The 12,676-nt window shown below is 53.6% G+C and overlaps 1 protein-coding gene across 4 annotated transcripts in view; it reads left to right on the top strand.

Annotated features, from left to right (window-relative positions):
• The window catches only part of ITPK1 (inositol-tetrakisphosphate 1-kinase), a 179,088-nt gene that overhangs the window by 144,587 nt on the left and 21,825 nt on the right, over positions 1-12,676 (top strand). For all 4 annotated transcript variants that reach the window (XM_053889728.1, XM_053889727.1, XM_019462099.2 and 1 more), the window contains one exon: positions 12,493-12,591. In XM_053889728.1, the coding sequence (XP_053745703.1) occupies positions 12,493-12,591 (99 nt within the window). The remainder of the gene's footprint in view (positions 1-12,492; positions 12,592-12,676) is intronic.

Here is a 12,676-nt window from a genome sequence, read left to right as displayed (position 1 = left end):
GGAAGAACAGATTCTGACTTAGCTGATGGAGGGGTGGCAGGTGGTTGGAGACATGGGCGGTGAGGACGTCCTAGGAGAGGACTTGCCCAGGAGAGTGGGGAGGTGAGGATGGAGTGCTGCCTGGGGAAGGGCAAACGGTTGCTCAGATAGTGCTGGAGCCCTTCCTGGCCAGGCCAGGTGGACAGGACACTGTGCTCTGGGCACTGACAGCAGGAAGTTGTGCCAAGGACAGGGATGCCCTCTGCAGGCCCAGGCTCAGCTCCAGATCAGAGACCGGTTCCCACATCCACTTCCTCTCAGCCATGGGCCTGTCTTCTGGGCCCTTCCTGGGCTCCCAGCCCGGGCCTGTCGCAGCTCTCCCACCCCCACATGCCTGTGACTCGACTGTTCCAAGTTATAGGGGGGCTGCCATCACCATGAGCCGAAGAGCCCTTCGGATTATCTTCAGAGCTGCTGTCAGGCTGAAACTTGGTTTACCCAGAATGCTCGGAGCATCTTTCCCTGCCTAGAATTCAAGAGCATGTGGCTTCTGGCCCCTAACAGCTTACCGGCAGAGGGAAAGTGACTTTGGACAGTCAAGCACTAAATGAGTCACGGACAGTGGCGCCTGCAGGTTGGCAGGCCAGGCTCTCAGGGCTTTACCCCTTCCAGCCCAATGCCAGTCATCAGGGCTGTCCCAGACCAGCGGCGCCACATAGTGGCCGCTTGGGGAGTTGCAGGCCACCCCCTTTGTGTTGTTTCCAGTGCTCACAGCTCACTTTTATTCTGTCTCCCGGTTCATCTCACACATGTGCACTTGCCAGAGAGATGTTTCTTGCTGCCACCTCAGAGCAGTGCTGGAGTGGGGGAAGGCTGGATCCTGACCCCAAGGAACGTACTGCCTGGTTCCTGCTCCAAACCCCAAACCTGTGGAAATATAACAGGGTCCGAGACATGAGCAATCAGACAAGGTAGCAGGGCAGGAGAGCGGTGGTGCTGGAACACGCGAGGCTGCTGGTGGAAGGTTCTGGGTGAGACACTGCCGGGAGGTGGTATCAGTGGGAGACCACTTGTTCTCGAGGGCACAGGGGAACTGGATGAGTGGGTCATGGCCAAGTGGTGGGAGGAGGGGCATCCCAGAGGTGAGTGTGGGGAACAGTGAGAGCTCCGCCAGCAGCCAGGGTTTAGCTGGCAAGGATCTTGGGTTCTGTGTTGCGGGAGGACTTAGGAAGTACATTAGTTGGCTAGAGCTGCCCCAGCTAAGCACCACAGACCTGCCGCCTCAACAACAGAACTTTATGGTTCTGGAAGCTGGAAGTCCAGGATCGAGGTGTCATAGGGCTGGTTCCTTCAGAGGCCTGGCTCCTTGGCTCGTAGGTGGCCGCCTTCTCCCTGTGTCCTCACATGGTCATCCCCCTGTGCGTGTCTGTGTCTTAATCTCCTCTCATAAGGACACCAGTCAGATTGCATTAGGGCCCGCCCGGATGACCTTGTTTCAACGTCATCACTTCTCTAAAGGCCCCGTCTCCAAATACAGTCATGTTCAGAGGAACGGGGGGTTGGGACTTCAGCATATGGATTGTGGGGGAGCACAGTTCAACCCGTAACAGGAAGGTAAGCAGGGGCAAGTTGCAGAAGCCTGGAAGGGCTTTGGACTTCCACTTGAGTCAGCCATGGACAATTCTTGAGCTGAGAATAGCCTCAGTATACACGTGGGAGCTTTAGAAAGATGACCCAGGATCTGATAGCGATGTGTGGTTTGGGTTAGATGGTGAATAAGGCGGGCGAGGTGCCAGAAGTCCAGTGGTTTGTGGGGAGAGCAGAAGCTGTGGGGAGAAGATGGTGATGGGGGTGAAGGTACCAAGAAGGGGGTTCCCTGATTCACAGCCTCCAGGATCATGGAGTCAGGCAGCTGGGAAGGAGCCCCAGTGCTCGTCCACAGTACCTGTTTGGTCAGGGTCCCAGGAGGACGGGCTGAGGCCACTGTAGCTGCCCCAACCCTGGGGTGGTGCCTCCCCTCCCAGAGGGAAAGCGCCTGCAGAGATGCCATGAGGAGGGTGGTATGTCTAGAGAAACAGGGCCAACTCTGGTTCTCATGTGTTTTCAGATGCCCGTCGTGCATATGGCCTCACCAAGTGTCTGTAACAGCTTGGAGGTGGGCAGTGTTGCTTTCCCATTTTATGGATGAGGGAAGGGGTCAGAGAGGGTCACTGGCCTGGCCTGGGTGGCACAGGTTGCAGGGACTGGGCTGGCTCTCAGCTGCAGAATCGATGCTCATCATCGCTGTCACGTTTTGCTTTCTGGGCCCCCATGTGTGGTAACGGTCTCCTCCAGGCAGTCTTCCATGACTGCCCTGTCCCTGAGCGTCATGGTGGACATGTCGGGGTATGTATTTGGCATATGATCTGCCTGCCCTTCCCCAACACACCTCACTTCTGCCACTCACGCTTGGTAATCTGTAATTTAGCTGTATCAGTCACAGTTTATTTCTTGTTAAATAAAAAAGGTTTGTTGCAACTATGGCGAGGTATGGACATATAGTCTGTACTTACGGACCGTTTCATGGGGGGTGGGGGACGGCCCTGTGAAGTAGGTACTGTTGCCCTCATCTTCTAGCGAGGAAACTGAGGCAGAGAGTTAAAGTTGCTTGGCCAGAGTCACAAAGCTCCCATGAGGTGGAGCTGGGATTCAAACCCAGGTAGCCTGTGTCTCCTGCGGACCGTCCAGGGGCGCCCAGTCTGTGCCAAGTTCGGCACATCATTAGTCACCAAGAGATGAGCCAGCAGAAGGGCCCTTTTCCTAGATGCACAGAAGGTGGCCTGACCAGGCTAGGAGGACAGGCAGCAGTTCCTCAGGCCGAGAAGGGGCTAGGAAAAAGGATTTGGTGGGCTGGGGGACCAGCATGTGCAAGGCTCCGGGCCTGGGACATCAGGGCACTGTTTTTTCCTCAGCTCTGAGAAAATGGAGTGGGGACCCGACCCTTCTGCCCCTGAACCTTTTCCTGTGCCTGCTCTGCCAGTGACAGTGCTGCATAAGACCATGTCCCGCCCTGGGACCTGGGCCCCTGGGCATGGGGAGTGGCTCAGGGAGGCAGGACGGAGCCCGGCTCTGAGAGGCAGCATCTGGGGGTGGTGTGCAGGACCCCGGGACGAGATGGGGCTGGTCCTGTGGGAACCAAGTTTTGATAGGGGCTGCTTCTCTTGGGCTGGGAGAGGTGGGAGCCCAGGCCAGTGTCTGCTTGGTTCACTCATCCGCCCCTTCACTGGGGTCGGGCCGTGAACGCGATGGAGGAAGCCCCTGCCCTCCCAGAGCCAACGTTCTGCCCGCAAGGTGGACCTGAGTCGGTGCGGCCGCTCTGGCTGAGGCAAGAGGGTTTGTCCAGATGGAAACTTCTTCCCGCCTTGGCTAGGGCCCACGGGCGTGGCCTCCTCCTGTGGAGCCCTCCCTGTCTCTCCAGGACGCAGTTACAGGTCTGCCTCCTGAGCCACGTGCTTCCTAGCACCCGGCCTGGGGGCGCTGCCCCGTCGGCAGCCCAGCTCTCCCGCGGGTTGGGGAGCCCCGGTCGGCTGGCTGGAACTCCGAGTCACGCGCTTTCTCCTGGCCTTGCCTCCAGCACGCCACGGGGTTGGGTGCTTCTGTTGCCTCTGCTTCTGTCCCTGGCTGGAGCAGGGGGCGGCCAAGGGCCCTGGCCACCACCCGGCTCACGGTGGCACCTGGGCCCGGAGCTGTGCGAGGAAGGTGTGAACAGATGGCAGGACGGGGCCCTTGGAACGGCCGGCTCCTTTGCCTGGCCTTGTGCGGGCTCCACGGCACTTTTTCCGTGTCCTCGGTTCTCACTGCGGCGCCAGCGCGTGGACAGGGCCGGCTCGTTATGACTCCCATTCTGCCGGTCCGGAGCCCGGGGCCCAGGGAAGCCGCTGGGATTGCACACTGGTCTCCAGGCCTCGGTTCAGAGCTTTTGCTCTAGTGACTCCCCACGCCAGCCTCACGGTCTCCGTGCCCTGCTCACTGTTCCAGGCGGCCCGCTGGCCCCCGAGTGACCATGTGTGCAGCGATGGCATTGTTGCCCACGTCACCCACTGTCCTCCTTCCTAAAGGCACTTCCCAGATTTCTGAAAGTAGGGCTACCCAGGGCTGACAGGGCACGGTCGAGACCATTCACTGCAGGTGCCACAGCAAAGACCTGCAGTCCTCTTGGGAAACGGCTCAGTGTTGCGCAACAGTTACCGCAGAAACGGCGATTCCCGTGGACCCTGAAAGTGCCTTCTGGGAATTTGGCCAATGGAAGTGGCTCACCACAAGCACAAATCCTTACGTGAGACACATTCATCGAAGCCACGTCTGGTGGAGAAACATTGGCACAAATGTAAATGACTTCAGGGGAAACGTCACCAGTCAGGTAACCAGGATACGCGAAGTCACAGGAAGACAGCGGCAGCAACGGTGTTTGGGAAAATCAGAATTAAGAAGGCAAGTCCGATCACAGTCGTAGCAAAGTAGGTAAGGAGGATGCTTGTGCAGGGGATGTCCTTCAGAGGGCGCAAGGCCAGGCTGAGCAGGGATGTATGTGACTGCTTTCTTGTTTCCAAGTGGAACAAGCCCGGAGGTGGAGGGGTGTGACGACATGATGGCAAGAGGCCTGTGCGCAGGCTGGGTACAGAACGTGGGTCAGGTGGTGCCCTGACACGCCGACCACATGCCCCGTGTCTGTCCAGATGTGCCCTGGACCCCCGAGGAGCCAGCCTTGTGCCTTAGGCAACAGTGACCCCTTCACGCCACAGGTCAGATCACTCACTCGGCAAGTGTTTGTTGAGCAGCTACTATGTGCCAGGAAGTGTTCTAGGCACTGGGCTATGGCTGTGAACAAAACCTAGACACTCCTGCCTGCCCTTGTAGAACTGACCTTCTAGAGAGGGAGACAAGAGCTGGCAAAGATAGGTATTTCCTCTGGCACACTTTGCTGATGTCGTCCCACTGCTCTGGGCCACACAGCAGGTTCCTGGCCCCCTGGGTCCCCTTCCTTGGCTGCCTGCCGCCTCTTCTCCCCTCTGCCCAGCCCTAACTCCTGGGCGTTGTTCACTCGTGGGGCCCTGCCTGCCACAGAAGCTTCAGAGGCTTCCAGCCCTGCATGTCCTCGGAGACTGTCCCTGCCCCTGGGTGGTCTTTGCATCAGATACTGCCTGGGTGAAGAAATTACACCTGTCCAAGAGAAGGGAACCAAGACAGGGTCCCATTACAGCTGTGCCCAGTCTCCCCACCACCACCAGGGTTCTGCCAAGATGTCTTTCACAGCCACGGGAGGACAGACTGCTCTGCCAGCACCACGCTGGGTGCACAAGAGAGCAAGTGAGGTCGGGGCCCGGCACCCGACACGCCCCAAGAGGCCGGACATGGACCAGTGGCCATGTGCAGCATCGGCCTGCTCCCCTGTGGGTGTCCCCAGCTGGCCTTGCCACTGCGGGGTACCTGTTACGTACCAGGGCTCCCGACAACCCTCCAGGGAGACAGTGCTCCCATTTTACAGATGAAGAGAATAAGGCCCAGCAGAGTTTAGTCAACTTGCCAAAGGTTACAGGTGATGAGCAATTTACCCCAGGTTCACAGTCAGGCTTCAGAGTGCCGTCTCACCCCTAGCTGTCCTCTTATATCCACCTGTTTGTCATTGGTCTTTTACCTTCTTGGTAGTTCTGTAGCAGCTGCCTGTAGTCAGATAAGAGCGTGGCCACCTGGCAGAGTGAGGCCGGGTGTGACTCAAGACGCCTGGGCTCTCACCCTTTGGTCTGCTGGTAACTTGTGTGTGGCCTTGAACTGTTCTCTTTCCTCTTCAGACGTGTGGACACATGGCTGGGACTCGCTCATCTCTGAGGGCCTCCAGCTTCACATTCTGTGATGAGGGTGGCAGACGAGGGAGGACGGCGCTGTTTCAGTTTCCCAGGGGCTAACGTTTCGGCTCTGAACAGAACACAACCCACCATCCGACTAAAAAAAGCCTCTTTCCAGCTCCCATCCAGAAATAAAGATGATAGATAAATAAGCAACAGTAGCCTTTTTCTGGGAACCAGAAATAGCCTCCCGGGCTCCCAGGGCTGACTTCTAGAAAGTCTTCAGTCTCTCTTTGGGGAGAAGAGCTGCTGGTGATGTTGCGAGTTTCCCACGGGAGAGCTGGCGGAACCCTCAGCTGTTGCCATGCCCCGCGAGGCGGGGCCGCCGTGCCAGCTGCCATCAGGGCGCTGACTCTGATGCTACCGCGGCCTGGTCCCCCTCCCGCTCCCCCGGAGCACACTGACCCCAGATGCATCGCCTTTGCCACCTGCTCACCTTCCCTTGTCTCTGTTCAGCGAGACCTTGCTCCCTGACCTCGCCCCTGCTCTGCTGGCACCCCTTTGCGGCACCCCACCAGCACCATCTAGGGGTGCATCTCACTTAGCAGCCTGGTTTACTGTCTGGGAATGTAAGCTCCATGCGGGTGGGCACGTCTGTTTGTTAAGTGCTGTATTTCTGGCTCCTATGATTTAGCAGAGCCCCAACACGACACGTATCTTGCCACTGGTGGCGAATGGTTGTTGACCCCAAAATAGGAACCGTAGTCGTTTCTAATTCAGTGTGATTTCCCGGACACGCAGGATGATCCTGGTTCAAGCAGTAAAGACATCGTCGTGTCCTGTACTCGAGTCCAGAGAGGAACAGGCCTGGGGCATGGAGTAGCCATGGCCTGGTGTGGACAGTGGTCCCTTCCAGCCTCTGCCCTGCAGGCTCAAGACTGCCTTCACCCGGTGCTGCCTCTTGCTGGTGACTGAGCTCTGACTATGGGTCCTTCTTGGCAGTGTGATTGGCCAGTCTCAGTCCCAGACCTACCCCTGGAGCGAGAGCAGGGTGGGCACCCAGTGGTGCCTGCTGCTCAGAGTGTGGTCAGCAGGCTCCAAGTTGGGAGAAGGGGGGAAGACCGTGACGGTGTGCGTGTGCCCCTCCTTCCTGGTGCCACCTCTCTTGGGCCCCGCTTCACATCACAGCCTGAGATTTCAGAAAACTGGGGCTGTCTGGCCTATTGCTAGATGTGGCCCATTCACTGGAAGTGTCTCGTCTCTGCTTTTCCTCTGGACCCCAAACATCTCTGGAGGAAGCACTTGCCTTGGCCTTGTCTGACTTCACCCTGGACCTGACGACGGGGGGTGAGGGAGGGGGAGCTGCAGGTTTAAAAGAGACGCTGTACGTGGAGTATGCACTTGAGAGATGGCAGCTGCTGCTGCTGGGGAATTTTTCTTGTTGTTTCCTTTTGGTTGATACAGTGCACATGCCATAAAATCCACCTTTTAATTTATTAAAAAAGTTTTTTTAATGTTCATTTTTGAGAGAGAGAGAGCAGGCAGGGGAGGAGCAGAGAGAGAGAGAGAGAGACAGACAGACAGACAGACAGACATAGAATCTGAAGTAGGCTCCAGGCTCTGAGCTGTCAGCACAGAGCCCAACATGGGGCTCGAACTCACAAACCATGGGATCATGACCTGAGCTGAAGTCAGATGCTTAACCGGCTGAGCCACCCAGGTGCCCCTGAAATCCACCTTTTTAAAGTACACATACAGTTCAATAGTTTTGAGTATCTTCCCCAAATTGTGCAACCATCACCATTATCTAAGGCCAGAACATTTTCCTCATCCCAGAAAGAAATGTACCCATTTGTAATCAGTCCCCATCCCCGCCAGCCCTTGGCAACCACTGTAGACAGATTTGCCTATTCTGGACATTTCATATGAATGAAGTCACACAATATGGGATTTTTGTGACCAGCTTCCTTCGCTCAGCATACAGTTTTCAAGGTCATGTTGTAGCCCGTGTTGGCACATCTTTCCTTTTTCTGGCTGAATGATACCCCATTGAATGGGCACATCATATCTTGTTTACCCACTCGTCAGTTGAGGGGCATTTCGGTTGTTGCCACTTTTTGCCAGTGCTGCTGTGAACGTTCCTGGGCAGGTTTTTGTGTGGACATAGGTTTCCATTCCCTTGGTTGCATATCTGGGAATCACACTGTGACTCTGTTAACTGTTTGTGGGACTGCCAGACTGTTTCCCAAAGCAGCTGTATCATCGTACATTCCCACTGGCAATGTTAGCACTTGTTATTTCCTGGCTTTTTTTTTTTTAATTTTTTTTAAACGTTTATTTATTTTTGAGACAGAGAGAGACAGAGCATGAATGGGGGAGGGGCAGAGAGAGAGGGAGACACAGAATCTGAAACAGGCTCCAGGCTCTGAGCAGTCAGCACGGAGCCCGGCGTGGGGCTCGAACTCACATACCGCAAGATCGTGACCTGAGCCGAAGTCGGACGCTTAACCGACTGAGCCACCCAGGCGCCCCTCCTGTCTTTTTGATTATAGCCATCCTAGTAGATGTGAAATAGGATCTCCTTGTAGTTTTGATGTGTATTTCCTTGATGGCTAATGATGTTGAGCATCTTTTCACGTGCGCACCGGCCATCTGTATGTCTTATGTTGAGAACTTTCTATTCAAATCCTTTGCCCATTTTAAATTTGGGTCATCTTTTTATTGTTTATTTGTTAATAGTTCTTTATAGGTTTTGGATATTAGGCCATTATCAGATACATGATTTGCAAATATTTTTCTCCATTCTGTGGGTTGTCCTTTTTACTTTCTTGACAGTGCCCTTTGAAGCACAAAAGTTTTGAATTTCGATGATGTCAGATTTGTCTTTTTTTTTTTTTTTTTTACTTTCGTTGCTTATGCTTTTAGTGTCTAAGAAACCATTACCTGATCCAAGGTCATGAAGATTTACACTCATGTTTTCTTCTAAGAGTTTTTATTGTTTTAGATCTGCAGTTTAGATCATGATCCATTTTGAATCAATTCTTGTTTATGGTGTGAGGTAGGGTTCCAGATTCATTCTCTCACACATGGATATCCAGTTTTTGGATTGGTTGAAAAGACTGTTGTTCTCCCTGTTGAATTGTATTGGCTCCCTGGTGGAAAAGCAGTTGACTCTCTTTCTGGTGTCTCAATTCTAGTCCATCGATGTGTATGTCGGATCTTGTACCACTACCATACTGCACGATTACTGTAGTTTTATTGTAAGTTTTTAAATTGGGAAGTGTGAGTCTTCCAACTTTATTCTTTTTCAGGATTTCAATACTGGCTGTTCTGGGTCCCTTGCATTTTTACATGAATTTAAAGATTAACTTGTCACTTCCTGCTAAAAGAAAGCTGGGATTTTAATGGGGATTGTGCTGAATCTGTAGATCAGTGTGAGAGTGTTGTCAGCTTAATGTATTAAACCTCTTATCCATGAACATGGGACGTCTTTCCATCTATTGAGATCTTCCTGAATGTCTTTCAATAATATTTTGTCTTTTCCAGCATTTAAGTCTTTGTTAGGTTTATTTCTTAAGTGCTTTTATTTTTTGATGCTAGTATAAGTAGAATTATTTTCTTAATTTCACATTCAGATTGTTCATTGCTAGTAGGTAGAAATATAATTGTTTTTTGTGTGTTGATCTTTTATTCTGCAGTCTTGCTGAACTGGCTTATCTTCATAGTTTTTGGGGTTTGTGTGTGTGGATTCCTTGGGATTTCCTATAGAGAAGATCATACCACCTGCATGTAGAGGTAGTTTTACTTCTTCTTTCCAGTCTGGATGCTTTTGATTTCACTCTCTCCTAATTGCCCTGGCGAGAACACCCAGTATGGTATTGAATGAATAGAAGTGGCGAGAACAGACATTCTTGTCTTGTTCCTGATCTTAGGCGGAAAGCATCCAGTCTTTCACCCCAAAGTAGGATGTTTCTGTGGTTTTTATAAATGCTCTTTAATCAGTGAAGAAATTCCCCTCTATTCCTAGTTTGCTCAGTGTTTTTATCTTGAAGGCTGTTGGATTTTGTCAAGTGCTTTCTCTGAGTCTGTTGAGATGATCATCTCAGTAAAAGCTTTGTCCTTTCTCCTGCTAATATGGAATGGACACTTTTTCTACTAGGGAGCCAACTGCCCAGGTCTGAGCCCCCCCCCCCCCCCCGGCCCCAGCTACACCACATACTCACTGTGTAACTCTGGGCGGGGAGCTTCGCCTCTCTGTGCCCCATTTTCCTCTTCTGTAAAATGGGAGTGACAGTACTTTCTCATGGGGTTCTTGTGAAGGGGCTTGAGTCGCTGTGTAGACTGTGTTGTTTGGCACATATCAAGTGCAGTTTATTGAGAAGTTGGCTGTTGTCAGTGACATGTAGAAGTTTGGGTAGGCTGGGGTGGGAGGGGACGTTGACAGGGATATTGCAAGGCAAATCTAAAGGCCAGGCAGAGGCATCTGCTCTGAAAAATCTGGTGATGGGGTGTCTGGAAGCTCTTACAGGAGGTGGCCTGTTGGGCCCCAGGGATCTCTGAATCTTCCTGTGGGAGGGGGTGGGCCAAGGGGCTCCGGGCTCCAGTCAAACCAGGTGAGCCCCTGTCTACTGCAGATTGAGGCCTTGAGTGTCACATTCTGTTCGGGTTGGGCTGCAGGGGCTGTGCTTTTGCAGCAACAAGCTTTCCCACCCCAGCTCTTGAGTCTAGGCTGGGGGTGCAGAAATGGGGCCTTATTTAGGTAGTGGCTTACAGCTGAGAGCCAGGACGCAGCCCCAGTACGTCCCCACCCTGATTTTCCTGACTTCTCTTTTCCTGGCCTGCCCTTTGAACCTCTGTCATTGACCATCATGTGACTTGGGGCAGGCTGCCTGTTTTGGCCTCTGCCCGTGGAGACACCACCACAGCAATTTGAGGATTAAAGGACTTCTGTGTTTGGAAGGCCTGCAGCACTGTCTGCCAGGGCTCAGCAGACGCTGCCCCCAGACCACCCTCCCGTGGTCCCCAAGAAGTCCTGCAACCCCTGAAATCTGCCAACACCCGACAATTTTGCGCCAGTTTGGAGCCTGGGCTTGGGGGGGGGGGGCGGGGAGCGGGGAAGCAGGGGCGGGTAGAAACATTTTTAACATGCCCTGTGTAATTCTTGGCATTCATTTTTATGAGCTATATGAGGCTGGATCTTAAACCTTGGTTTAATGTACTGACCTTAGCCAGCCAAGTAGCTAGAAGCTCCTGGAGACAAGCCACTTTGCTTGTTTACTTTTGGTTTGGTTTCCAAGTTGGGGGGGGGGCACCACCCCCTCACTAACGCTCGGCCTTTCCTGGCCTCTGTGCCCAGAAGTACAGGGTGGTCCCACCACCTCCTGAGGAGCTGCTGGCCTGGTCTGAGAAGGGGAGTAGACAAGAAGCAGTAATAACAAACCGGTAATGTAATTTAGCAATCAGTAGAGAGCATCAGAGCACCTTTGGTTATCCCACAAATAATCTGTCTTGGCCTAGCTCAGTGCCTGGCACCAGGATCGTCCGGACAAGCAGAGCAGACCCAGCATCCAGAGCTTTTCAGAGAAACCAAACATGCCGAGAACCCACTGGATGGGCACCCCTCTGAGCCCGGGGACTCAGGAAAGGCAGGGTGTGAGAAGCTGTTGGCAGGGGGGCAAGGCCGGGGCTGGAGTGTGTCTGCAGGAGGCTGGAGAAGGGTGGGGAGTGTGCTTGAGAAAGGGAGAGAGGGAGGGAGAGAGTCAGGAGGCCAGACCTGGCAGGCAGGTGGCTGATGAGATGTGTCCTTTAGGTAGCGAGAGGGTGAGGGCCCTTGTGTCCCCAGGCACAGGAACGCTTGTGTAGCCTTGGGCATGCACTTTAATCTCCCTGACGGTCAGCTTCCTTCTCAAAGGATTATTTTGCAGACTTCAGAGGTGATGCATGCAAAGTCCTCTGCACGGTGCTAGACATGTGCCAGGAGCTAAGCACGTGGCACCACTCCTGCAGTTATTGTTAAGCCGATGAGGCATACGGTGGGAGAAGCCTCTGTTGAACCAGAACAATGCTCATGGTTTGTTGAGAGAAAATCTGGGCCGCAAAACAGGATCCTCTTGTAAAGTTCTGCGTGCATAAAATGTGTATATGCCTCAGGCTGAGAAGTTTGTTGTCATAGTCTTATCTGTGAACGCGTGTGGTTCTTACTTTTTTTTGAGTCAAGTTTTACACTCCTCACATACTGGTTTTGTAATTATGGAAACGTTAGGAAATGTAATTAAAGGGGCGCCTGGGGGGCCCAGTCGGTTGAGTGTCGGACTCTTGATTTAGGCTCAGGTCGTGATCCCAGGGTCATGGGATGGAGTCCTGAGTCGGGCTCTGTACTGGGGTGGAGCCTGCTTGGGATTCTCTCTCTCACCCTCTGCCCCTCTCCCCTGCTCACATGCACAGATGCATACATACTCCCTCTCAAATAAAAATTAAAAAAGAAAAAAGAAATGTAATTGAAGAATATGCTGCCATTACTGTCAGTGTGTGTGTCTGTGTGTGCACGCGCGCACTCGCTGCGGACTTGGGGGTGTCTGCTCAGGAGAGCAGGGCTGTCGAGTGTGGCCCCGGGGAGGTGGCTCTGTCACAGGAAGTGGGCCCGGGGGCTAGTAGGCAGGCGTGCTGACGTGGGCTTCTTTGCCGTCCCCAGATGACAGGATCTGCTCGCCACCCTTCATGGAGCTCACCAGCCTGTGCGGAGACGACACCATGAGGCTCCTGGAGAAGAACGGCCTGGCATTCCCCTTCAGTGCGTACCACGCCCAGGCCCCGCTGGGCAGGCTGGCCGGGCTGCGGGCCGGGTGGGGATGGGGGGCTGTCTGTGCTCCCTGGGA

Source organism: Panthera pardus, unplaced genomic scaffold (genome assembly GCF_024362965.1).
Source record: "Panthera pardus isolate Hobbes unplaced genomic scaffold, ASM2436296v1 HiC_scaffold_24, whole genome shotgun sequence".
Taxonomy (NCBI): Eukaryota; Metazoa; Chordata; class Mammalia; order Carnivora; family Felidae; genus Panthera; species Panthera pardus.
This window is presented reverse-complemented; position numbering and strand designations above follow the sequence as displayed.